The following is a 25,287-nucleotide window of genomic DNA, read 5'->3' on the forward strand; positions in this document are numbered from 1 at the left end:
ATGCTTTTATTTTGGGGGGCCTTGCCTTGGTTTCTGGTGAAAATGGCTCCCTTCCTGGCTGCTATGCACATTTGGGAGCAAATAGTCCTGTAGGATGAAATTTTCAGTTGAAAATCAGCACAGGGCTCCTCCTCTGGATTGGGAGCATTTTCCGGATTGAGGTCCCATTACTGCTTAAACACATGTCTAACATTATGGCCCCATTCAGAAGACACCTTAAGCCATGACTTTAGCCATGGTGGTTAAGCCAGAAAGCTGGGCTGTGTTCAGAAGACACCTTAAACCATGGCTTTAACCATGGTGAATAAAGCAAAAAGCCATGGTTAAATCTGTGGTTTAAGGTGTCTTCTGAACACAGCCCAACTTTCTGGTTTAACTACCATGGTTAAAGCCATGGTTTAAGGTGTCTTCTAAACGGGCCCTATATATAGTTTGGCGCTATCTCTGTTATATAAAGTTATTGAGTATAAATTTCCTTTCATGCAGTTGAACTTTGGGAACTGACAGTTCTGACTTTGAATGTGCAAGTTGTATGCATTCTTCTAATATAAGTCTATGTTATTCCTGCAGATGAACAAGCAAATGATAAGATTGGCCAGTCATTAGCACATGAGGGGACCCCCAGTGCGACTGACCTATCCAGTTGGGATTTTCCTTTAGAGGATTCTAAGAAACTGGAGACCAAGTTCAATGTAGTAACAAAGATGATGGCACCGGTAGGAGTGATAATTGCAATAATATCATTGTTAAGTAGCATCATATTTCACAGGGGTAGGCTAGCTATCAAGAGGCATTTATTTTTATTAAAGCATTTTGAATGTGGTTCTATGAATTTTTTACATAAATATATTGTTTCAAAATAAGTTTTATCGGCTGAAATACAATGAACTATAATAAGCTCTCATTGTACAAGGGGTCTGTAGGCTCACTTTCTTGAACAGCAGCTGCCCCCTCCTGCTGAGTGGCAAACTGCCTTTGAAACGTTTGAAAGCAGATAGTTGTGACTTGGAATGGGGGTGTATTGCTGAAAGAAGAACAGTAAAAAAAGTTATATTGGGCTAGCCCAAGCCCCTTGTATGAGCCTAATCATTTCTTTGGATTCCAGTATATTTTTTTCATTCGGACAGAGCTTGTGAAATATTTATTAAGTTATTACCACAATTAGATTTATTAGACTTTTATGTCAGTCAGTGATATTGAAATCTGGCTTATTGATTATGAAACAGTTTTATTTATTTTATTACTTGTTAACATTAAATGCAGCCTCGTGTGGCGCAGAGTGGTAAAGCAGCAGTTTCTGCAGCTGAAACTCTCCCCACGGCCTGAGTTCGATCCCAGCGGAAGCTGGTTTCAGGCAGCCGGCTCAGGTCGACTCAGCCTTCCATCCTCCCGAGGTCGGTAAAAATGAGTACCCAGTTAGCTTGGGGGAAAGGGAATAACGGCCAGGGAAGGCAATGGCAAACCACCCTGCTATAAGGCCTGCCAAGAAAATGTCAGCAAAAGCTGGCGTCCATCCAAGAGTCAGTAATGACTCAGTGCTTGCACGAGAGTTTCCTTTCCTTTCCTTAACATTAAATGTTGCTCTAAAACAAAAGGATGGCTCACAAGAATAAAATAAAATAACACAAAATACAATAAAAATAACTAGAAAAGTATAATGCAGCATAAAACACAAGTTGCAGAGAGCAAAAGCAACTTAAAGCTAAAACAGATGATAAGGCCTGTGAAAAGCCCCGAGAGCCATTGTGATATAGTGGCTACCGCATTGGACTGGAACTCAGGAGACCTTGCTTCTAGTTATCATGTGGCCATGAAACTCCCTGGGTGATTTTGGGTCAGTCACTGGCCCAAAGCGTAATTTACTTCGTAGGGTTGTTGCGAGGATAAAATGGGAAGGAGGAAGATCGTGCATGCTCCCTTGGGTTACTTAGAGAAAGGCAGTATAGAAATGTAATAAATAATAAAATTAAAAAGGTCTCCACCTGGTGCTGATATACCACCAAAACAGGTGCTGAGGCGAGGGGGTGGAGCTTGGGTGCCGAGAAAATGGTAGCGTGAAGTGGGAGCTCCTCAGCCTGAATGCAAAAAAGCTGCCCTGAAAAATCATAAAACAGTTCAAAAACAATTGGAAAACTCAGTCTTGGATGGGGAATGGCAACAGACAGTCAGAGAGAACCAGAGCAAGCAACATCAAAAATTATTTTAAACCAAGGAAACACCATCCAAAAAAATAGCAGAGAAGCTTCAAACAAAGCAGACAAGATGGCTGCCAGAAGCCTGCCAACAGCACCCGATTCACACAGGAGCAACAGCGATGCACACAGGTAATGGCAAAAACTCTTAAAGAGGAAATAAATCCGCAACTTACTGCTTTCAAGTAAGAACTAAAGGAAACTTGGACAACGATTTTGGAAACTAAACTGGGGACTTTAAATACAAAGATGGAACAAATGGAAATAGCAACAGCAACAACAGTAATAACGATAACACAGCATGATGAGAAACTTAAGTATCTTAGAAAGCAAAACGCAGAAATAAAATACAAAATGGAGGGAATTGAGAACCAAAATTGCAGATGACAGCTGTGCCTGCATCGCCTTGCAGAAGATACAGAAGGAGACAACATAAGACTTTTTAGCAAAATGGCTCTCTTCCCTGGTCCCGGATTTCCCAATTGCACCAGATGATTTTGAAAGAGCTCACAGAGCTCTGGGGCCAAGGAGGAAGGATGCAAACTCACATAGAGAACTCCCGGAAGGGGTCTCCATTGAAGATGCAGACAGAGAAGAGGATGGTGAGAAGTCTGAAGAAGAAGGAAGCTGGGAAATCATCCACAGGAGACGCAACCAAAGACCCAGGGATAGAGGACAAATATTGGAAGGCTCAACCTGTATGCTGAGATCCTTCCTAAATAGACGAAAATGAATGGACAAGAAAGTTGACATGGCATATAAGCCAATCTACAGAATATTAAGTATAGACTGTTTTTAAGCACTGTTATTTGAACTTCTCCTTGACATAGAAGGCTAGTAACAGAAACAATCTAAGTCTATTGTTATACTGATAATTTAAAAGGGCCAAAAAAGTATGTGAAGAAATTTTAGTAAGGCTGTGAGGGAATCTCATCTCATGTGGTCGACATATGTATTACTATACATAGGTCTGACTATCCACCCCCAGACACAGAGAGAATATTATTACTAAAACCAGTCATTTTATTTTATTATTGGTGGGTTGCAATTTGTTAAATTAAGGTGCAAGCTATCGCTCCAGGAAGGGGTGGAACGGTATGCACCCCCCCCCCCAAAGGCAACTAGGAAGTGGAAAAGGGAATATGCTGCTGGTTTTAATTTTGGTTTGTTGGGTTTTGTTCTTTGTTTCAAATCTAGTTGAAAGGAATGGGAGCAGAGGGAGTTATATATACCAAATCACTAGCGAGGAAGTGCAGAAAATGCCAAACTGCAAAAAAACACATGATATTTCATAAATGCAGATGGGGGATATAAAGGTGGTAACACGAAATATAAGAGGAATGGGCAGCACAAGAAAAAGGTCCGGATTATACAAACTTTTCAAAGAACTACAACCAAAAATATTAATGCTTCAAGAAACTCATAATGCATCAGGAAAAGGAGGAATTTTCAATAATAAAATGTGGGGCAAAACATTTATAGCACCAGGATCTAAAAAATCAAGGGGAGTGGCTATCTTAACTTACTCTGATATTAACTTTGATCCTAAGTGTATACTGAAAGACAAGGAGGGCAGATACATTTTTGTGGAAGGCGTACTGAATGGAGATCAGACTAACTTTGGCTTCCATTTATGGACCAAATGATGGGCAACTAAAATTCTTTAGTAAGACTCTTAACTGAATACATTTTCTGAGGCAAATCTCACTAACTGACGCTAACTGGAATTTGCAAGGAGCAAGAACATCCTATCAAATGAGAAAAACTGACAGGGGGGAAGGATACACAAGTAAAACATGCTAATAATAAACTGATGCCCCTACTAAACAAATATAAATTATGTGAGACATGGGCGGAATTCCATCCTAATGATTTTAGCCACACTTTCTGTTCCAGACCACATGGAACGTTTTCGAGGCTAGACTCACTGATGATGACCGAGCGATTTTTACGATTGACCAAAAAGATAGAAATAGGCCAAACGAAGGTCATGCAGCTGTCTCCATAGTACTCAGAAGGGGAGAACCAATCCAGTAACTACACCCCACTTTGCTTGCTAGAACAGAGTGTAAAGACAGAATCAGGGAAGGACTGGAGCATTACTTTAAAGAGAATTTAATTCCAGAAGCGAAAGAAACTATTCATTGCGAAGCAATGAAAGCAGTAATCAGAAGAATTTGTATTAAAGAAATGAGTTACATAAGAAGACAAACTAAATTTAAGAAATCAGAATCAGACCTAGAACTGCTGACACCAATACAAACAAACAAACAAACAGATTCAACAAAAATAAGACAACAAAAGTGTTTTTGCACATATTCAAAGATACCAATGAACTTTTACTAAAATAGAATTTAGTAGGATTTTTGCTGATAGCAGCTAAATTAATAGCCAGATGCTGGAAAAACGTAACAGGATTGACAATACAAAAATGGTACAATATAGTATGGGAAATTGCATTATCAGAAAAACTAACACAAAAAATGAGAGTGTCGAGGGGACAGAAAAAAGGGAAACTTTCACTGCTGATTGATGGGACTTCATTAGATACACAAATCAAGATGATGTGACAATACAAGTCCCAGCTGCCTTTCAAAATTTGTGGTTTCAATGAAAAAAAAGTATATTGATAGTGAATTGAACTTTCCTGTATGAGCTCAAAATTATTTTTATTTTGTATATTTCTGTATCTTCCTTGCTGAAATTGAAGAACATCATAACAAAATGTATTATATCATGTACAGTTTGGTATATTTACAAATGAAGTTGTGTTAAAATTGTTTGTAAAATTGTTTTAATATTGAAAATCAATAATAAACAGGTGCTAGGTGAGCCTTTTGGGACGGTATTACAGAGCCAGGGTACCTAAGGTAATCTCTTCCATAGCCCCCCTCCCACCCACCACCCACATGTCTCTCAAACAAGGCACTCAGGGAAGGGTCTCAAGAGAAGATCTCAAGATCCAGGTAGATACACATGGAGAGAGGCAGTCCTTCAGGTACTATGCTCCAAGCTGTGACTTGTCTCAAAGGTAAAAGCCTGCACCTTGAATTTGGCCACAATATGTAGTGCGAGCCTCTGAAGATGGTAAAGTACTGGTGTGACATACTCATATCCACCAGTTCCAGTTTGTTGAAAATACGGCTATGGAACTACTAACTGCAATCTGAAGTTTCTGGAACATTTTCAAAAGCAGCCCTATGGACAATGCACTGCAGCAATCCAAATAGAAGTTTTCTAGGGCACAGGTAACTGAAGCAATGGTATCTCTGTCCAGGTAGGATCATAGTTGACAGTCTAAGCTGGTAAAAGCTATTGAAAGTCATGGAGGCCATTTCTGACTCCAATATCAAAGATGAGATGAATGAATAGGCACTCCAGATTCTAAATTTCAGCACCCTAAACTATAAACCTAATCCTTTAGGGGAAATGCAACTCCACCAACAATAGGTTGAACATCACTAACATGGGCAGATGAACCACCTGCTAACAGCACCTCCATCTTTTCTGGATTGAGCTTCATCTAGCTCATTACCACTTGCAGGCACCGATTTAGTTCTCCCACTACTTCACCTGTATTAGATGAAAGGGGAAGTAGAACAGTGTTGTCCACATAACCACTCAAAATCTCAGGATGATTGCACTCAGCAGCTTCATGTAGATTTTGAACATGGGGGATAAAACAAGTCTTTGGAGCTCCAAAGCATAAATGTTGAGTTGAACAGAAATTCCCTAGCACCACCTTCTGGAATCTGCTATCCAGATAAAGGTAAAACCACTGAGAAGCAGCTCCTCCTAATGTGGATAGCCTCTCCAGAAGGATACTATGGTAAAAAGATCTGAAAGCAACTGAGAAGTCAGAAGAATCAATGGAGTTCAATTCCACTGTCTCTCCCCTGGCAAAGGTCATTACACAGAGCAACCAAGACAGTTTTCATGCCAACGCCAGGAAATGGATCCAGAATAAGATGCATTTAAGAGTGCTTGAAGTTGGCTAGCAAATCATTTGCCTTTCATTCTAGTATACTTCCCTGGTGAAAGGTATTTCTGGTGTTAGGCTAAATCATCTTCATTATGTTAAAAGACTTTGCGAGTCGTCACTTTTTCCAATCTATTTGTATTTTTGTGCGATCCTCCCAGTTCATTAAATTAACGTGAGTTGGTATGCAAAATGGATGAGCAGTTGGGGTGGGAGAGGAATAACTTTCTGCAAATGATGTCAGTTTCACTAATAGTGAGATGAATATTATTGGGTATTGCTGTTTTTTAAATTTTCACTGCAGATGTGTGCTGTAGTGATAGAGAGGGTGGGTGTGCACAGCATTCAGATATGAAGGGGGGAGTTCTCTGGCAGGGTGGGGGGATGGATTTGTGTTTCTTTGATTGCTAAAGCGAGGATGTACTTGTATACCTTTAAAACAAAACCCGTAATTTAAAAAGATATATAAAATGGCATGAGAGAAGGGGTTCCCCAATCTCTGGAGTTTTAACTCTGAAAAATCGTGATCTTCAAATAGAACCTATTTTTCCCAAAGACTTCTAAAACTTAACACCTTAGTATGCATTCAAAAAGTTTGAGCTTTGCTACAAAAATAGCAATTTGTCATGAAGAACTGGTGTTTGTTTACAAAGCATTTTTGTAAACAGGAATAGCAGAGAAAGATAAAAGTGGGTGGATGGGGTGGGATGCACCTGAGTAGAGCATGGAAATTGAACAGAAGGCAAAAGTTAAGTGGAGCTGTAAGCATCATCACTCGTGGGAAGCATGAACTGTGAGCCAGCAGATGGAATGCCAGGAAAATGCAATTTCCCCTCAACAAACACTAGGAATTACTGGCAGTTGCATATAGTTGTGCATTGTTTATGCTAAAAACCAAATAGTCTGGAAGTGCTTTATTGTGCCCGAATTTACTATTCACCCTGATTAAGATTCCCTGAGAACCTCACCCACTCATGGTTCCCTAGTTCATTGCTCATCTTATTACTGTATTTTGCTTGTTACTGGGCAGTTCTAAAAAGGATTTATGTATTACTGTGGCCAGGCCATGTGCAAAGCCTATTGACTTGTGAGACAACTTTTTTCTTAGCTGCTTTCTTTTTCATGGCATGCCATTGTCCATCCTGTAGATCCAAGTAATTCAGGAGAGGCCTTGATGTTAGAACAGAGCCTTGTCATGGAGGAATTATTTTGTTGATATTTTTGTAGTCTTTCTGGCTAAGAAACACAGAAATAGAAGAGGGGTGTAGGTTGTATGGCAGTGTTCAATAATCTTTTTCTTGATGATGATGATGATGATCAAGATCAATAAGAATAACTAACAACAACAACAAATTTATAATGTTGAGCCTTAGGGGATGAAATTAGTGCTGTGCTTATTTGTATTGGAAGAGAGACTGCAGATTTAGAAAAGCATTTCAGATTCTTGGGCAGCCAGGCACTTGGGATTTTCCTACTATGCCAGTTTGTTTTGGATCGTGCATTAACATTGTTTTTTCCTATTTTCTTTGCATTTGCAGCACTTGGACATGGAGGAGCCTCACATTATGCAGGAGATATTGGAAGACGAAATCCCACCAGATGCTGTCCTGGATAGAAGCCTTTATAGTCTCCCTCAGCGTGGCAGCAGTGCTTTGGTGGGGGTTTTGGTGGAGTACATTGTGTCTCCTTCACAATTCTATGTTAGAATTGACAGTGCAGAAACCTCCAACAAGCTCGAAGACATGATGGTTGAGATGAGGTGAGAATAGCCTTGCCCAGTTCCGTCAGGCAGTGGAGATGTTTGGGCTTCAGTCTACATTCATTTATTATATTAATATGCCGCTGCCTTTCATAGAATCATAGAATAGCAGAGTTGGAAGGGGCCTACAAGGCCATCGAGTCCAACCCCCTGCTCAATGCAGGAATCCACCCTAAAGCATCCCTGACAGATGGTTGTCCAGCTGCCTCTTGAAGGCCTCTAGTGTGGGAGAGCCCACCACCTCCCTAGGTAACTGGTTCCATTGTCGTACTGCTCTAACAGTCAGGAAGTTTTTCCTGATGTCCAGCCAGAATCTGGCTTCCTTTAACTTGAGCCCATTATGCCGTGTCCTACACTTTGGGAGGATCGAGAAGAGATCCTGGCCCTCCTCTGTGTGACAACCTTTTAAGTATTTGAAGAGTGCTCTCATGTCTCCCCTCAATCTTCTCTTCTCCAGGCTAAACATGCCCAGTTCTTTCAGTCTCTCTTCATAGGGCTTTGTTTCCAGACCCCTGATCAGGAAGAATGAGAACCCAATCTCATTAAAAGCTCCATCACACCGTGAAAGAAACACTGGCTAATGCTGGCTACTGTCGCTTCTCCATTGACACCCAGTTACTTCCTGTTTTCAAACAGGAAGTAAACAAGGTCCACGAGGGCCATTCAGTCCCTCATTGTGAACATGCTGCTTCTCCCACACACAGCAGGAGAGATCAGCAACTTCGGTTTAAAAAATATTTCGTAGATTTTCTGGTTTTTCTTGCGGCGCAAGGAAGACCAGGAGGGGCGGAAGGAGCAAGAGAGGCAGACAACGTCATGTGATCTACCTCCGAGGAATCAGTGCCCAGTAACGAGCATGCAATAAAACACTTGGATGGAGCTTTAAGTGTGACTGCATGCTTGTGGGATGTTGAAGCTCGTGTGCACAAACTTTGATCCAGTTGCAATATTAACTACTGAGATGGGTGTTCGTTAATGTGCGCATCTCTAAGTGTAAAGCTCCCACATTTGATTTTATAATCTTGTATGTTTAAAGCTAAAGGTACATTTTTATATTGTAACAGGGCAGGTTGATCCACATACAACGTTTGTTGTGATGTTTGATGTTGGCAGAATGCATTATGTTAGGAAAGACGTCCCCTGTCCCTCCCCTACTTCCAATATAGATTACTGCTGCAAACTGTGGTTAGTCCTGGTGTTTCTAAACTGAGGTTCCCCAAAGATTTCTTTGTTTAAGTTTTCTAATAAAAGACGAGCAGCAAATAGAACTTCTTAAAACTGCAATTCTCCCTATCAGTTCTAAACTTTGACTTCAATCCTGGGAGTAAGCCCCATTGAATTCAACAGAGCTTACTACTGAGACATGTATAGGATTGCACTATTAGTGACCCATTTGAATCCTGTATTTCAGACGATGCTATTCTAGTAAAAATGTAGCTGACCGTTACATCATACCTGAAGCCTCAATCCGACCTGGCCACCTTTGTTGTGTAAGGAATTTGGAAGACAAATGGTGGTACCGAGTTATCATTCATCAAGCGCTTAATGACCAGGAGGTGGAAGTCTTTTACCCAGACTTTGGAAATATGGGGATAGTCCAAAAAAATTCATTGAGGTTCCTCAAGTAAGTAAATTATACATTGGCGAAGGGCTAATCTGGCAGTTGCCTCCCATGGCACAAAGAAACAGAACTGTCTTCTATAGTTTCCTGATGTTTGTTTATTTTGGAAACTGGATTATTTTGGAATTTTGTTACAGAATTTAGGTACTCATTTATTGGAGGGGAACATGGTGATGAACTCCTTTTTGTTTCATTCAGCCATCAAAGTGTGTGTTTCTGAGCCCTTGTAGACAACAAAAATATTTTAGTGTTTGCCTTCTCACTTTAGCGTAGCTTGGTAGTTCGTTTCATCCAGCCAACTGAGAGGGAGAATTTTAATGTGCATTGGGTCTAGATGCGTTGTAAGATGGTCATCTGTTTAATCTCTTTGTAACACCAAGATATGGTTTGGTGCTATGTGAACAAGCCCTCTGGTCATACGCTCTTCTCCCCTTCCCCTTGATCTTCCCATGATTTGCTGCTGCATCTGAACCGGACAAACTATGGTTTGCCACTAAATTGTGAAAGTGAAAATTGGAATTGCGTTATGTCTGACCTACCCCAGACTTACTTTCTTTCCTTTGTGGGGAGTGTCAAATGTCAAGCCTTTTTCATTATCTAGTGTGAAACAGATGCAAGACAACTTGGCCTGGGGCAGCAGGGATAGACTGCATGTGCTGATCCTTGTTGATAGCTGGTTGCTAGTTCCAGTGCTTGCATAGTTGTCATTTTGAAAAATAAAACTCCGTGTGGAAAAAGGTGACTGTTGGAATGCTCACTTCATAGGCCACCTGGAATTGCATTTACTTCCCAGTCTTATGTCTTATTGCTTTATTGCTCTGGTATTGACTTGTTCTCTCACCACTCCCTCCTTTCTCAGAAGCAACCAATAGTTTGCTGGTTCAGGCAAAATGACAAACTGATTTGCCTCAGACCAGGAAGGTATGGAGGGAAGTGCTGTGTATGGGAGGAGCAGGGAAGTGCCTTCAAGGTTCGTTCTTACAGCACCAAACTACTGGCAATAAGTCTGAAGCGTCCATTATGTGGTTCCTGTTACAGGTACTGCTATGCAAAGCTTCCTGCCCAAGCTATCCCTTGTTCCTTAGCCTGGGTGAAACCCACAGAGGTACGTATGTAATGTTTACATCTTAGTCTGTCTCTTCCCAAGTGTTTGCTCCAGGTAACAAATTAAAAGTAAACCCTTAAAAATAATAAAAACAGCATATAATTCCACCTGAAGTTATAACGTTGGTTCCGAAAGCTGCTCAGGCTTTGGCAGGTTCCCAAGGAAGGGAAACTCATAATTTAGCCTTCCCCAACCTGGTGCCCTCCAGATGTGTTGGACTTCAACTCCCATCAGTTCCAGCCAGTATGACCAGTGCTCAAGCATGCTAGGAGATGTAATCCAACACATCAGGAAGGCACCAGGTTGGGGAAAGCTATCATAATTATTAGGCATTTGCTGAGTCTACCTCTCTGCATGCCCTTTTGCTTTACTGGTGGGTGGAAAGAATAATCAAGGGGACTCTTCCCAATTAGGTCTGTATATAGCTTGTTCCATTTGTGTTTGTCAAAGAGATTGTGGAGTAGAAATTGCATTCTCGTTTGCTGAAAGGAGCACGGAGCCCTAACCTCCGGATTTTTTAGCCTGCTCCTACGCATGTGATTTGTCAAATTAAGCAATTTGCTTAAATTAGGATGCTTGTGATGGGTTATTTGTTTATAGAAGAGAAGAGCAGTGCTGTGGCCTTCTGGACAGCTTCTGGGGGACATGGTATTGTTTCGTTTCCTGGCTACAAGGTCAGAAAGAGAGCTCCAACGTTGGAGCCAGGACACCACACTCCCCTCGCCTTTGTAGGCGGGATACAAATAAATATAATAATAATACCTGTCAGTGCTTGGAAAATGGAGAGCAGAGATGGGGAAAGGGGGGCATTCCCAGTGGCGTGGAAGAGACGGGTGGGAGCCATACAAGGAATCCTATGGCTGCCTTAGCCTCCTCCCCCTCCCCCCGAAGCTTCCACTAGATGGGCAAAAATGCCCATCTACCTTAAATGCAGAGCAGGAGGCACAACGTGCATAGGATACTCGTAAACATCTGAGTTCGGAGGCTTTTAAGTACCCAGGGTGGATCTCTTAGGATTGCGCCCTTAATCAATTTGTCGACTGCTTGACTGTACCTAAAAAGACATTTCAAAGTAGTTTACAACATCAACATTTAAAATACAAAATGAATACAGTGAAACATTTAGCAGCAGAAAATACAAAACAGATCAGTTAAAAGCATTTAAAATCCAAAGATAAAAATCCTTGTTTAAAAGTAGAGGGCTATTTACCCACAATTTACATACATGTGTGTGTGTGTGTGTGTGTGTGTGTGTGTTCCAGCCCCAAGTCTGTCCCTTACCTGCAGCATGTTCCTTTGCGTTGTAATTATTTGTGCTGTAAAGGTGTTCATTTCCTGGCCCCATTCAAAGTGCTGGTGTAGAAAGCCTTTCACAGTGTGGGGCCATTGTATCTAAAGGACTGCATCTGCTCCTCTATTCCTATCCGAGTCCTGAGATTGTCATCCGCAACCCTGCCCTGTGTGCCCTCGCAGGATAAGGTCCTGCAGGTGGGCTCCTCAGGAGCAAGCCTTTTCAGCAGTAGCTTTGCCATTGCGGACTACTCTGGGGAGTGGTCTGCCTAGTGACTACTTTATCTTTTCCATACAATGCAAAGACCTTCTCTCAGGCCTTTTAACTCTCTGTAGATTTATGCTGCTATATTTTAAAGTAATTTTATTTCTGTGACAGCTCTTAAGTTTTGTCGTGATGCCTGTTTTTGTCCCTGCTGCTTTTAATTGATGGTTTTATTATGCTGCTTTTATTTTGATTTGTATGGATTTAAATTTTATTTACATTTTTATTGTGGGTTGCCCTGAGATCTTTTAGCTATACAGTGTTTAATAAATCTTAGAAATAATGGATAGGAAAAGTCTATTTGAGTTCTTTTCTGGCCTCTCTTTTTTAGTAGCTTTTCTTAAATCTAATATTTAAAAAACAAAACAAAACTGAAAGGAATAGTTAATACAACAATCAACATGATTACTATACAAATCAAATTCCTTAAGTATCCCAAAAGTACATACTTAAGATTATATTGTGCAATATATCTGATGGCATTCTTAGTTTTCTAAAGAATGTTTTTGCCAAACTAACAACCTCTGGGCAACTGCAGAAGATATGACAGATGTCCTCCATTACATCTTATTTCATAAAGATGGGACCAAGGAAAATAAATTATGAGGTAGTTTGGACATAGAAGAGAGTCAGGAAGGATTTACAGTAGTTTCAGAGCAATTTTATTATTGGAGTTTAAATACAAAAGATACCTCAATAAATGAGAGACAGGGAAAAAATAGAAAAAGAGACTAGAAATGCAGGGGGCGGGCAGAGTTGGAGACATATTAAGAAACCAGAGAAGAAATTAGATTTAGAGTTAAATAATATTTTAGAAAAGGCTTCTTCCTGTGAAGAATGGCGTGAACAGCTTGAAAAGCAATTAGTATGTATTAAAACTAAGCAAATGGAACCTGAGGTACAAGTTAAAAGGAATTAGTTTTTTTCTCTCTTTTGCTTGGCTTCGTGCCCCTATCCTTTTCTCAACAGGGTGACTGGACTGTCAATGCCGTACTTAAATTCCGGAGGTTATGTGAGCTGAAGCTGCTGGTGGGAGTGGTGGATGAATACATAGATGGAGTCCTTCACCTTTTCCTCTGTGACACTAGCTCTGATGAAGATATCTACTTGCACAACATACTGAGATTAGAGGGCCATGCACTCATCTGCAGAGAGAACATTCCTTCTAAGGTGAAAGGAGGCCAGGCTGTTTGCGGGGAGAGGGGATGCCGGAGAGGAAGTGATGCTGGATGGACGTATTTTTAGGGCAGGATGATCTTCAAGCTGGTTTGTAAGGAGCTGAAAGAAAAACTTGTCCCAAATATTCTTGGGGTAACTGAACCAACCAAGTCCCATGCAACTGAACCAAGTCCTATGCAACTGAACCAAGTCCTATGCAATTCACAAACAAACAAAAAGGCTCATAGCTGAGAATATAAAAGCTAAGTACTTAAGCTTGGAGACAGGAAGATCAAAACAGGAACATGACATGTTCTCATTTCTGAGGGAGCCCTATCTCAAAGCCTTAGTTTTGTTTTTTACAACGTGGCTAAAAATCGGCAGTGGTTAATATGTGTGTTTTCAAAAATGCCCTAATCTAAAATGAAATCTGACTTTAGTACGAACAAAGCAGGTTCATGTCTATAGGCTGGATCCAGTGCTGCCTGTCTGGTAACAGAAGAAATGTCCCCTTCTCCCTGCAGCCCTGTGTGCCCCCTCAAAACTCCAGAAGCTTGGAGGGGCCCCAGAGCAGATTTGGGGCAGGTGCAGGGGGCTGCAGTAGGAAGAAAAGAAAGGGGGAAGTCCCATTGCACAAGTGATTTAGTCCTATGCAATTCACAATCTAATAAACACTAATTCAATTCAGACATCGCATCAGCCATGGTTATGCAAGTTTAACCATGGTTTAATGTGATATCTAAGTTGATGAACCATTGTTACGGCCTTCACTTTGCCTTCAGGACCATATTGCACCATGGAGATGGGGCTGGATTAAGAGGATAGAAAATGAAAGCAAACAAAGCCACTCTAAACCATTGCTTGCTTGTTGTATGTTTGGAAGTTTAAACTGGTAGATGCAAAACGTCTCTTCCTTCTGTTGCCTTTAACAGGGTTTCAGAGAGCTCAATCCTTCCACTGTGTATATCAAATCCAGTCCAAAGGAACAGGCTAGTTTGACAGAGTCAGATGCTTCCTTGATTCAGCAGGAGTCTTTTGGTGACCTCCCAGAAATAACAGATTCAGAGCGCTGCAAGAATGAAGTGGTTTTGCAGGTAGGAAATTTAGAACTTCTAAAATTTAGCTCCCCCACCAAAATAAATAAATAAATCTATTTGCTCTTACCCCTTAACTATTTTAAACTCTCCTCTTCCAAAGAATTCAGACCTTGTTCTGCTGTGATTTGAAACTTTAATTAGATAGGATTTGCAATGTGTAATGTAAGTCATGACCCAGATGGATGGTCTAGACGCCAGTGGGTAGATACCTCTCCGTTGATCCTGCTGGACTCTAAGCAGCTTCCAGTTTTAGGGATTTTTCACCCCTCCAAGACTTGAACAACTGATGGGCTTGGATTACTGCAGCTCTATTCTTTTTGTCTGACTGCACCAGGAGTGTGGTGATTGGTGACACTAGCTATTGGGAGCTTTTTTGTGCTGTACCACAGGGCTCAGTAGTCACTGAGATTTAATATGTATATGAATCTGATGAGTGAGATCATCCAGAGCTTTGGAGTTTAGTATCGTCAGCTTGCTGATGACACCCACCTCTCTGTTTCCTTTAACTAGACACCAGGAGAAAGATCGGTTTCTATAGATGAGGTTAAACAAGCTAAAGGTATATCCAGACAAGAAGTTGTTGTTGCAGGTGTTAGATAAGATGCATGGCACTAGAAATTTTACTACATTTCATTCCAGCACAGCTTTTTTTGAGTAATAATTCTAGATAAATAATAGACCCAGGAGTTTCTTTAGAAAACTCCTTATATATGCCTCTCCTTATATATGCCTGCCCGAGACCTTAGATCTGTTGGAGGAGCCCTTCTCCGCATCCCACCAATGCAACATATACACTATGTTGGGACAAAGGAGAGGGCTTTCTCTGTTGTGGCACCCCAACTGTGGAATGCTCTCCCCTTGGAGGCCTGATTGGTGCCAATGTTGATTACATTTCGACGCCAAGTAAAAACATGGCTTTTTAACAAAGCCTTTGATGGTTAAACTCACTGGCACGTTGTTTTAACTGCTTTTACTGCTTTTAAATTATATATTGTTTTAACTTGGATCATGGTTTAATTTGTTTTTAACTGCATATTTATTGTTTTATACCATATGTTTTATCTGTACGCGGCTCTGAGATCTTAATGTTATAGGGCGGGATATAAATAAATAGATCTGGTGGTGGATTTGACAGGTTGCTGCCCATGTCTCTTTGAAAGCTAGAAAGTTAAGCTGCTTAGGATAATGATTCACGGGGGGCGGAGCCTGACGGTTCTATGGAGTGGTAGGCTTTTTTCTCAGTTCCAGAGAAGTAAGCCAAGAAGCATAATTATCTCTTCCTAATTCTCTTCCTAATTGGCAATTATGTGAGTACTGTCTTTAATACTAAATGGTGAAATATTTCTGTAAGCGGACAAGTTGAAATGTCTCTCAGCAAGCTGCGGAAGGGTTAGTTTCATTTTCGAAGATTTCCTAGCTGCTTCAAAGAGAGACTTTCAGAAAATAAATCACAGCGTTACCGGAGATAGAGACATAATTATTCACTATCTAGAAGCAATATAGATAAAAGCATTAAATAACTCTGAGGCGAAGTTTACTGAGGCGAAGTAAAAGTTGTGAGTTGTTGTTGTGATCGGCTTCTGCCCAGTAAACAGAAGGGTGCCGGAGGATTAAATGCCAAAAAGGAAGAATAAATCTAAAAATCCCTCTTGGGTGAGAGAGAAGTCACACCCCTCATATTATTTGGCAGCCAGATTGTTTAAAGTTGACGCCCCCAGTAACAGTAACGGGGAAGAAAACAGTCTGGGAAATAAACAAAACAGTGAACAACAGCAGAGTGAGAAGCTTGCGGCAGAAGCTGGCATTGGGCCAAAATCAGCACTTGATAAACTGCAGAAGAACTTGAAAAAAATTATCAAAAGTAATAATGAGGCAATGCTTCAAGAAATGAAGTCAATAAAGGAAGAAGTGTTTTAAAAAAAGGAAAATCTACATACTTCAGTTGTGAAAGCAGAGAAAGATGTAAAAGAGATTAAAACAGAAATTAATCAAATATCAAAAAAAGTGGATCTGAATGAACAACAGCTAACAGCAAAATATTAAATTTGATCTGTATGAGAAGAGGCTGATTCGTTTGGAAGATCAAGAAAGAAGAGGAAATATTCGAATTAAATATCTTCCAGAAATACAAGGAGAAAATTTGAGATCCAGCAGTCTAGGATGGTTCAAATCTCTGGTTCCAGATTTGGATATAAATCAACAAGATATAGATAGAATTCATAGAGTGGCTGGAAACAGATCAAGAGCTATGCCAAGAGATATTTTGGTTAAATTTGGCAATTATTCTAAGAAGGAGCAACTGATGAAAAAATTGAGATCAATAACAATGCTGAAGTTTCAAGAAACACCAGTCCAAACCTACAACGATCTTTGTCAGCAAACTATACTGTGGAGAAGGAGTGTAAAACCAATTTTGGCAAAGCTTAAGCGGGTTGGTATTGCTTACCCTTGGGGTTATCCGGTGTTCCTGAGATTTATGCGAGATGGAAAACAGCATATAGTATCGCTGGAGCAGGGATTGGAGCTGCTGAGAAGTCTGGGGATGGACAGTGATATTTCATCTCAGCATGAAGAAGGAGAGGTAGAAGGTCCAGGCCTAAGTGGGGAATAAAGTGTCAATAAGAGGGAGATAATAACAATAAAAAATGAGTAAAGGGCTTGCCGTATCAGAACTGTGGGCTTCATCACACACACCCTTAGGGTTGGTTGACCATGACCGGGGTGTTACACCCACGGAGTAGAGGAGGGGGGGAAAGGGAAGGGGAGGGAGGGGGTTTGAGGGTGGGAAGGGGAGGGGTGGGCACCAAAGTAGTGTTTATGTGTTGTTATATGTTAAAAATTATGTTTTTGTTACAAATATGGGTGGGCACACGGGATCCAAAAGTCGGCAAACCAGACAATCTCTATATCTACACAGACAATGGAACAACTAAAAATATTGTATATCCACAAGCATTGTGAAATTAAACATATTAGAAGCATCCGCTTTGTCTTTTCTTTCTTTTCAATTTAACCAGACTGAGCCACAGCAACGCGGCTCCTCTCCTATTTGCATGTTCTCTCTTATTTGCTCTTATAGGTCATTGTGACATCGCCAACCAGTAGACCAATCCACTGCCTCTGCCTTCTCTCCTATTTGCATGTTCTCTCCTATTTGCTCTTATAAGTCATTGTGACATCGCCAACCAGTAGGCCAATCCACTGCCTCTGCCTTCTCTCTTATTTGCATGCTCTCTCACAATTGGCTGAGTGAATATAGATGTCACACCTGTGACAGTTACACGTTCTGAAGAAAGGTAACTGCCAGGAGTTTCCGCTAACCTCCTCACCGTAAAAACATCCTTTTTTAAAAACCAAACAATTAGCTTTACTTCATCCAAATAATGCCTCACAGAAGATCACACTTAGGTCGTTGTACTCGCAGAGCGGAAGCACTGCGACGAGAAATTGCAAATCAGACTGAGGAAGAACGGGCATCAGCAAACGAGAAAAAAAGAAAAAGAATGCCTCAAATACGTGCCAAGGAACCAGCCAAGCAACGTCCAGCCAGACTTGAGGATGCACGATTGCGAGCACGGCAATCGCGTTCTACAGCTTCAGATCTGCTTTGTTCTTAACAGAATGAACGCGACAGGCTGAGAGTGGCTGAAAGACGTCAACGAGAAACAGTACATCAACGTCAAACACGACTCCGTGGTAAACAATCACACGATTACAATCGCCTTGTATTCCGGTACAACCCAGCTGATGATTATAGTTTGAGGCGGCATGTTCTCATCGGCACTATGACTGAAGTGTGTCCTTATTGCAGGGCTCTTAAATTTAATGGAGAAACAAAAGGAATGTGTTGCGCTGCTGGAAAAATTAAACTGCCTCAACTTGGAGAACCACCAGAGCCATTACAAACTTTGCTTGCCGGATATACCGCAGAATCAAAGCATTTCCTATCTAACATCAGGAAATACAACTCATGCTTCCAAATGACGTCGTTCGGCGCAGAAATCATCACAACTCCATTTATGCCAACTTTCAAAGTCAAAGGTCAAATTTATCATAAAGCCGGCTCCTTCCTTCCGTTTCAAGATAGTCAACATAAATTCCTACAAATGTATTTCATTGGTGATGGCAATGATGAATTGAATGCACGCTGCGGAATTTATACCAGCATAAAAAGGTCCGTCGTTTCAAAACTGCAACAGCTACTTCACGAAAAAAACAATTTAGTACATTTGTTCAAAACAGCAATTGACATGATGCCATCTGATACACACAAGATTGTTATTCATGCTGACAAAATGCCTGCTGGAGAACATGTGCGAAGATTCAATGCTCCAACTATAGACGAAGTGGCAATTGTTATAGTCGGAGATCAATCTTGACAGGACCTTTCAAAGGTGAAGATGTCCTCATTCCTCGCATTCCTATGATTTCAACAGATATGCCATTTCAATTTAAGAGATTGCAATTCCCAATTCGATTGGCGTTTGCAATCACCATCAACAAAGCTCAGGGCCAATCTTTAGAATTGTGCGGTTTAGATCTAGACACAGATTGCTTCTCGCATGGACAATTATATGTTGCGTGTTCTAGAGTCGGCAAACCAGACTATCTCTATATCTACACAGACAATGGAACAACTAAAAATATTGTATATCCACAAGCATTGTGAAATTAAACATATTAGAAGCATCCGCTTTGTCTTTTCTTTCTTTTCAATTTAACCAGACTGAGCCACAGCAACGCGGCTCCTCTCCTATTTGCATGTTCTCTCTTATTTGCTCTTATAGGTCATTGTGATATCGCCAACCAGTAGGCCAATCCACTGCCTCTGCCTCCTCTCCTATTTGCATGTTCTTCATCGTGGTCTCTATGCATCACACATATGGGCTCTGCGCCTGCGCTGAGACCTAGATCGGAACCTCCAATAGCTAAGCGAAACGCTTTTGGGCGGGAACCCCTCCCCCACGCCACTGCGCATGTACCGTGGGTTCCCGCCCTTACCTCAGTTTTTTTCCGTCCGCCATCGTGCTAGACGCTAGTTTCTATACCTCCAGAAAAGAACTATTTCACCTCTTCTACTTAAAATTTATTATACTTACCTTTTCTTCTACTCTCTTTCAACTATTCTCTTTTTCTCCTATAAAAAAAAAAAAAATTAAAATTAGTAGATATAGTACAAATTTTTCCAACGCTTCAGCTGAGGCGAATGGCAGTGAAGGCCCCATTTCGTAAATGCGTGTCCTGTGGGGCTAAACTCCCGCCGACGGACGGGCATTCTTTGTGTGTACTCTGCTTAGGAGAGAGCCACAAAGTTCAATCGTGCCACCACTGTATGGCGTTCACAAAGCAGACGCGCAAAAATAGAGCAGACAGACTTCGCTCTATCCTGTGGGAGAAGGCGCTTCGAGCTACCGAGCCAAAGAAGGCCAAAATGGACAAACCACCTACAAAAACCTCCGATACTGAACTTGAAATATCCTCGTTCGTAGTGGGAGATGAGACCGTGGCGCACTATAGGGCTGAGATACCCCTCACGCCAGGACGGTCGCTAGCGAGCTCCGCGGCTAAAAAACTTTCAATAAAAGCCCGGACTCCTAGATCCTCCGAAATGGAGAAGAAGAAAAAGAAGAAAAGGCTGGAAAAGTCCTCACCGAGGCATTCTGGAAAATCCAAATCCAGCGGTACCGTGCCGACCTCGCTACCGACAGCGACGGCAACTTCTTCGGTACCGAACCAGCCATCGATACCATCTATGGTATCGACACCCACTAGGCGAAGACAACATGAGCCCCCGAGCCTCTCAGAAGGGGAAATCAGAGATTTGGCCTCAGCGGCCTCAACACGAGACCCGGCACGCCTCACAACAACAGATGAGGCAGCCGAATGCCTAGACCTGGAACTCCTAGACCTGCTCCAATGGAAGTGCAGCAGTCTCCTAGGCCGGATTGGGATCGATCTTCCCAGGTTACCTACTATAGACCCGAAAACAGGTACTATGATTGGGAAGGCTATCGGCCACATGATTACCTTCCCGAGGGAAGGAGGCTACAATATCCTCCAGAGGCATATTTTGCTTATCCGCCGCCACCAACAAGGGTTTGTCGAATGCCAGTGGCCCCACCGTTGTCTCACCATTCATCGCCAGCATCAACCCTTCGACGTCGAGCCAACGCGTCTCCGCATCGACCAGCACCACATCAAGATCAAGCGCTGCAGCCTATTCAACAGCAAATCGAGGCGCCCTCTTCACCAGACAATGACTATCCCTCTGATTCAGAATCGGCACTCTCTATCGCTCCATCAATCCCATCACCAGAAGACGCGGTCTACTCAACTGACCCAGCTTCGCCGTCGGATGACTCTGGGAGATTTGCCGAACACGTTCTAAGAATGGCTCAATCCCTAGGTTTAGATATTCAAAAACCGGAGGACCAGGTGCAAGACAAAATCTATGATGTCTTCCATACCGAAGATAATACAGCAATAGCCATTCCGTTGCCTCAAACATTAATACAGACTGCCCAGCTAGCATGGAAAACGCCAACATCGAATCAGTCTAATTCTAGGAAATTAGAGTCTATGTATAGAATTCAAGACAAGGACGCGGGTTTTCTATTACAACATCCAAAACCCAATTCCATAGTTGTGGAATCAGCACAAGGCCGATCGCAAAGAACCCACTCAGCACCTACTGACAAAGAGGGTAGGAAGCTCGATGTAACTGGTAGAAAAATCTATTCTTCCTCATCACTTGGCATCAGGGCAGCGACTTATGAAGCAACAATGGCCAGATACCAATTATTTCTCTGGCAAAAGATAGGGTCGTTGTGCGATCACCTTCCAGAAGATAAGCGTGAATTAGCCAGGGTATTTCAATCTGAAGCGTCTGCCATAGCCAGGCAACAACTTTCCACGGCGAGGCACCAGACAGATTGCCACTCCAAGGCTATGATGGGCGCCGTAGCCTTAAGAAGGCACGCTTGGCTCAGGTCTGCTAATTTAACAACTGAGACCAAAGCCAGGATTGAAAGCTTACCCTTTGACGGGGAAGGACTTTTCAACTCCAAGACGGACGAGGCACTAGATACTATCTATAAGGCCCGTACGACAGCTAGAAGGATGGGTTTCAATGCACCATCCCAACAATACAAACCGCGTCGTTGGACAAAACCACCTGCCCAACAATACCAAAACAGGCCATATTATCAACCCCATCCTAGGCAACAACAACAACAGCAGTTGCAGAAGAAGAGACCCTTCCAGAGTCGATTCCAGGGGGATAAACGTCAACCTGACTTTAGCAAAAAACAGCGGGTTTGACTCCCGTGCCCCAAATCTACCACCATTTTTGAACCGCCTAGCACCCCATTTCCATCAATGGGAGTTAATAACAACCGACTCCTGGGTGCTCACTATCATCAAGCAGGGCTACGCCATCGAATTCGATGTCCTTCCTCCTCCTTCGGGACCGAAAGTAACAGCACCGTCCGCACCTCTTCTTCTCGAAGTTCAGAGCCTCCTATCGAAGGGAGCTATCTCTCCGGTGCCACCACATCAAATCAACCAGGGATTCTTCTCCCGCTACTTCACGGTCCCGAAGAAGGATGGCGGTCTTCGACCTATCATGGACCTAAGAAATCTAAACAACTATATCAGCCCCAAGAAATTCCGTATGACAACGGTTTCTTCAGTGCTCCAACTCCTTCACACAGGCCTTTGGTTCGCGGTGGTAGATTTGAAGGACGCTTATTTCCATATAGCGATAAGGGAATCACATCAACCTTACCTGCGATTCGCCATTGGAACCCAACAATTCCAATTCTCCGTCCTCCCTTTCGGACTCTCGACGGTGCCCAGGGTCTTCACGAAGACGATGGCGGTCGTCTGCGCCCACCTAAGACAACAAATCTTCATCTATCCATACCTAGACGACTGGCTGCTGGTAGCGGAGAACAAATCCACGTTACGAGACAACATATCTACGACCCTCGACTTATTAAATTCGTTAGGCCTCTGGGTCAACGAAGAGAAGTCCATCCTAACCCCTCGAAGGAAGATAGACTTTATAGGGGTGACTTTATCATCCCTGGATGGCAAAGCCTTCCTTCCCCTGGCCAGAGCAAAGACGCTTCACGACTCCATTGTCGATATCGAGAAGCGAACAAGACACTCAGCCTGGAAAATTCAAAGGCTACTTGGCTTGATGGCAGCCACTACGGCCGTCATCACGTTTGCGAGGCTTCGCATGAGAGTTTTACAAGGATGGTTCCTGAGAACGTTCGACCTTCGCCGCAATGCTCACAGAACCTTTCTCTCCATCCCGAGACAAGTACGGGCATCGCTGAAATGGTGGCGCTCGATGGGGAATTTGTTGGAAGGCGTCCCGTTTCAACGACCATCGCCTTCGGTAACGATCGCTACCGATGCCTCCATGGAAGGCTGGGGAGCCCATTGCAACAACCTTACTGCACAAGGGCGATGGCCCCCCTCGTTGAAGGAAGAGCATATCAACCACCTAGAACTCTTGGCAGTGGAGTATGCGATAAAGACTTTTGCCCAGATCATCGAGGGCAGAAATGTCCTGATAGCCACAGACAACACCACGGTAGTCTGTTATATCAACAGACAGGGTGGAACCAGGTCGTACCCGTTGACTCGATCTGCAACCAGAATATGGAATTGGTGTATAAAGAGGGATACTTACCTGGTGGCGGTCCACGTCGCAGGGAAGGACAATGTCATCGCAGACTCACTCAGCAGGTCCTTCCACACCGACCACGAGTGGGAGCTCGACGTCGATACCAGGGAGCACCTCTTTCGATGTTGGGGGCTTCCGGCCGTCGATGTCTTCGCCACCGAGGGAAACGCAGCCTGCTCCAGGTTCTGCAGCAGAGCTGGAAAAGGAGAAAATTCACTAGGAGACGCGTTCACAAGAACATGGAAAGGAAATCTCCTATACATCTTCCCTCCGTTCCCTCTCCTAACAAGAGTCCTAGTGAAGATCAGGATGGACAATTCGGACTGCATCCTAGTAACACCGTGGTGGCCAAGACAGGCCTGGTTTCCGCATGCTCTTCGACTATCGAGACAAATTTACATCAGGCTCCCGTCGATACCAAACCTCTTGTCTCGACACCGGGGCAAGGTTCGGCATCCAGATTTATCCACACTGAAGATGACGGCGTGGAGGATAATCCCAACGCCTCTCTCGGTACCGTAAATTTAACAGTTGATCAAATACTGATGGCATCGAGGAAACCGTCAACGAGGAAATCTTACGCCAAGAAGTGGCAAAGATTTCTAATTTTTGCTTCAAAGAGCAATCAGTCAGCAATCTCATGTCCTATTTCTACAATACTAGAATATTTGCTGTCACTTTACCGATAAGGTCTCAGACTGTCTTCGATCAGGGTTCACCTAGCTTCGATAGCAGCGTTCCATGACGGTGTCGAAGGGTATTCGCCCTTCTCACACCCCCTCTCGAAAACATTCTTGAAGGGGTTAAAGAATACGATACCGACCATCAAGAACGTCGTACCTTCATGGAGCTTATCTGTGGTCTTACAGTCACTGACTGCTAAACCCTTCGAGCCTATGGCTACAGCTGACCTTAGACTTTTATCATTTAAGACAGTTTTCCTAATAGCCATCACCTCTGCGAGACGTGCAAGCGAGCTTAGAGCTCTCAGAATTGACCCACCTTTTACAGTGTTTCATAGGGACAAAGTCGTTTTACGCACTGACCCTTCATTTCTACCTAAGGTGGTGTCGAACTTTCATGCCTCCCAGGACATTATTCTCCCAGCGTTCTTCCCGAGCCCAACGACGGCAATTGAGACTTCTCTCCATACGCTCGATGTAAGGAGAGCCCTAGCCTTCTACAAAGCTAGGACTGAAAGTTTTAGAAAAACTAAACAGTTATTTGTTTGTTATGGAGAGCCATCTAAGGGCTTGGCTGTCTCATGCCAGAGACTATCAAGGTGGATTGTAGAGACAATTAATCTTGCCTACTCTCTATCAAAATTGGAACTGCAACAGTCAGTTAAGGCTCATTCCACTAGAGCTGTAGCAACATCTGTTGCATTCAGCAGGGGAGTCTCCTTGACAGATGTCTGCAAGGCTGCAACGTGGTCTACTCCATCCACGTTTGTCAGGCACTACAACGTGGACACTCGAGCCCGTCAGGACTGCACCTTTGGGAGAGCTGTGCTCTCGGAAGTCCTGAGATGACGGCTAACCTAAAGAGCTCTGAGGCTGGGACATAATGCACCAACCCACCTCCAAAGGTATGTCAGCTTGCTACTCGCCCATATGTGTGATGCATAGAGACCACGATGAAGAAATGCAGGTTGCTTACCTGTAACTGTAGTTCTTCGAGTGGTCATCTATGCATTCACACAACCCACCCACCAACCCCGCTTGGTGGCATATGTTATTCTTTATTAGAGCATTGTGTATATGTGTTATCATATATATTTAAGACTAGTATTTACATTCGAGTTTATGGGAGCACGATGTCAGACTCCTATGAACTGAGGTAAGGGCGGGAACCCACGGTACATGCGCAGTGGCGTGGGGGAGGGGTTCCCGCCCAAAAGCGTTTCGCTTAGCTATTGGAGGTTCCGATCTAAGTCTCAGCGCAGGCGCAGAGCCCATATGTGTGAATGCATAGATGACCACTCGAAGAACTACAGTTACAGGTAAGCAACCTGCATTTCTCTCACAACTGGCTGAGTGGATATAGATGTCACACCTGTGACAGTTACACATTCTGAAGAAAGGTAACTGCCAGGAGTTTCCACTAACCTCACCGTAAAAACA

At 42.8% G+C, this 25,287-nt stretch overlaps 1 protein-coding gene across 2 annotated transcripts in view; it reads left to right on the plus strand.

Annotated features, from left to right (window-relative positions):
* Positions 1-25,287, plus strand: part of TDRD5 (tudor domain containing 5) — a 64,632-nt gene that overhangs the window by 9,420 nt on the left and 29,925 nt on the right. For both annotated transcript variants that reach the window (XM_063134208.1, XM_063134217.1), the window contains exons 7-12: positions 571-716; positions 7,710-7,930; positions 9,342-9,554; positions 10,590-10,656; positions 13,181-13,381; positions 14,302-14,463. In XM_063134208.1, coding sequence (XP_062990278.1) covers positions 571-716; positions 7,710-7,930; positions 9,342-9,554; positions 10,590-10,656; positions 13,181-13,381; positions 14,302-14,463 — 1,010 coding nt within the window. The remainder of the gene's footprint in view (positions 1-570; positions 717-7,709; positions 7,931-9,341; positions 9,555-10,589; positions 10,657-13,180; positions 13,382-14,301; positions 14,464-25,287) is intronic.

The sequence above is a fragment of the Elgaria multicarinata genome, chromosome 1 (genome assembly GCF_023053635.1).
Source record: "Elgaria multicarinata webbii isolate HBS135686 ecotype San Diego chromosome 1, rElgMul1.1.pri, whole genome shotgun sequence".
Classification (NCBI taxonomy): Eukaryota; Metazoa; Chordata; class Lepidosauria; order Squamata; family Anguidae; genus Elgaria; species Elgaria multicarinata.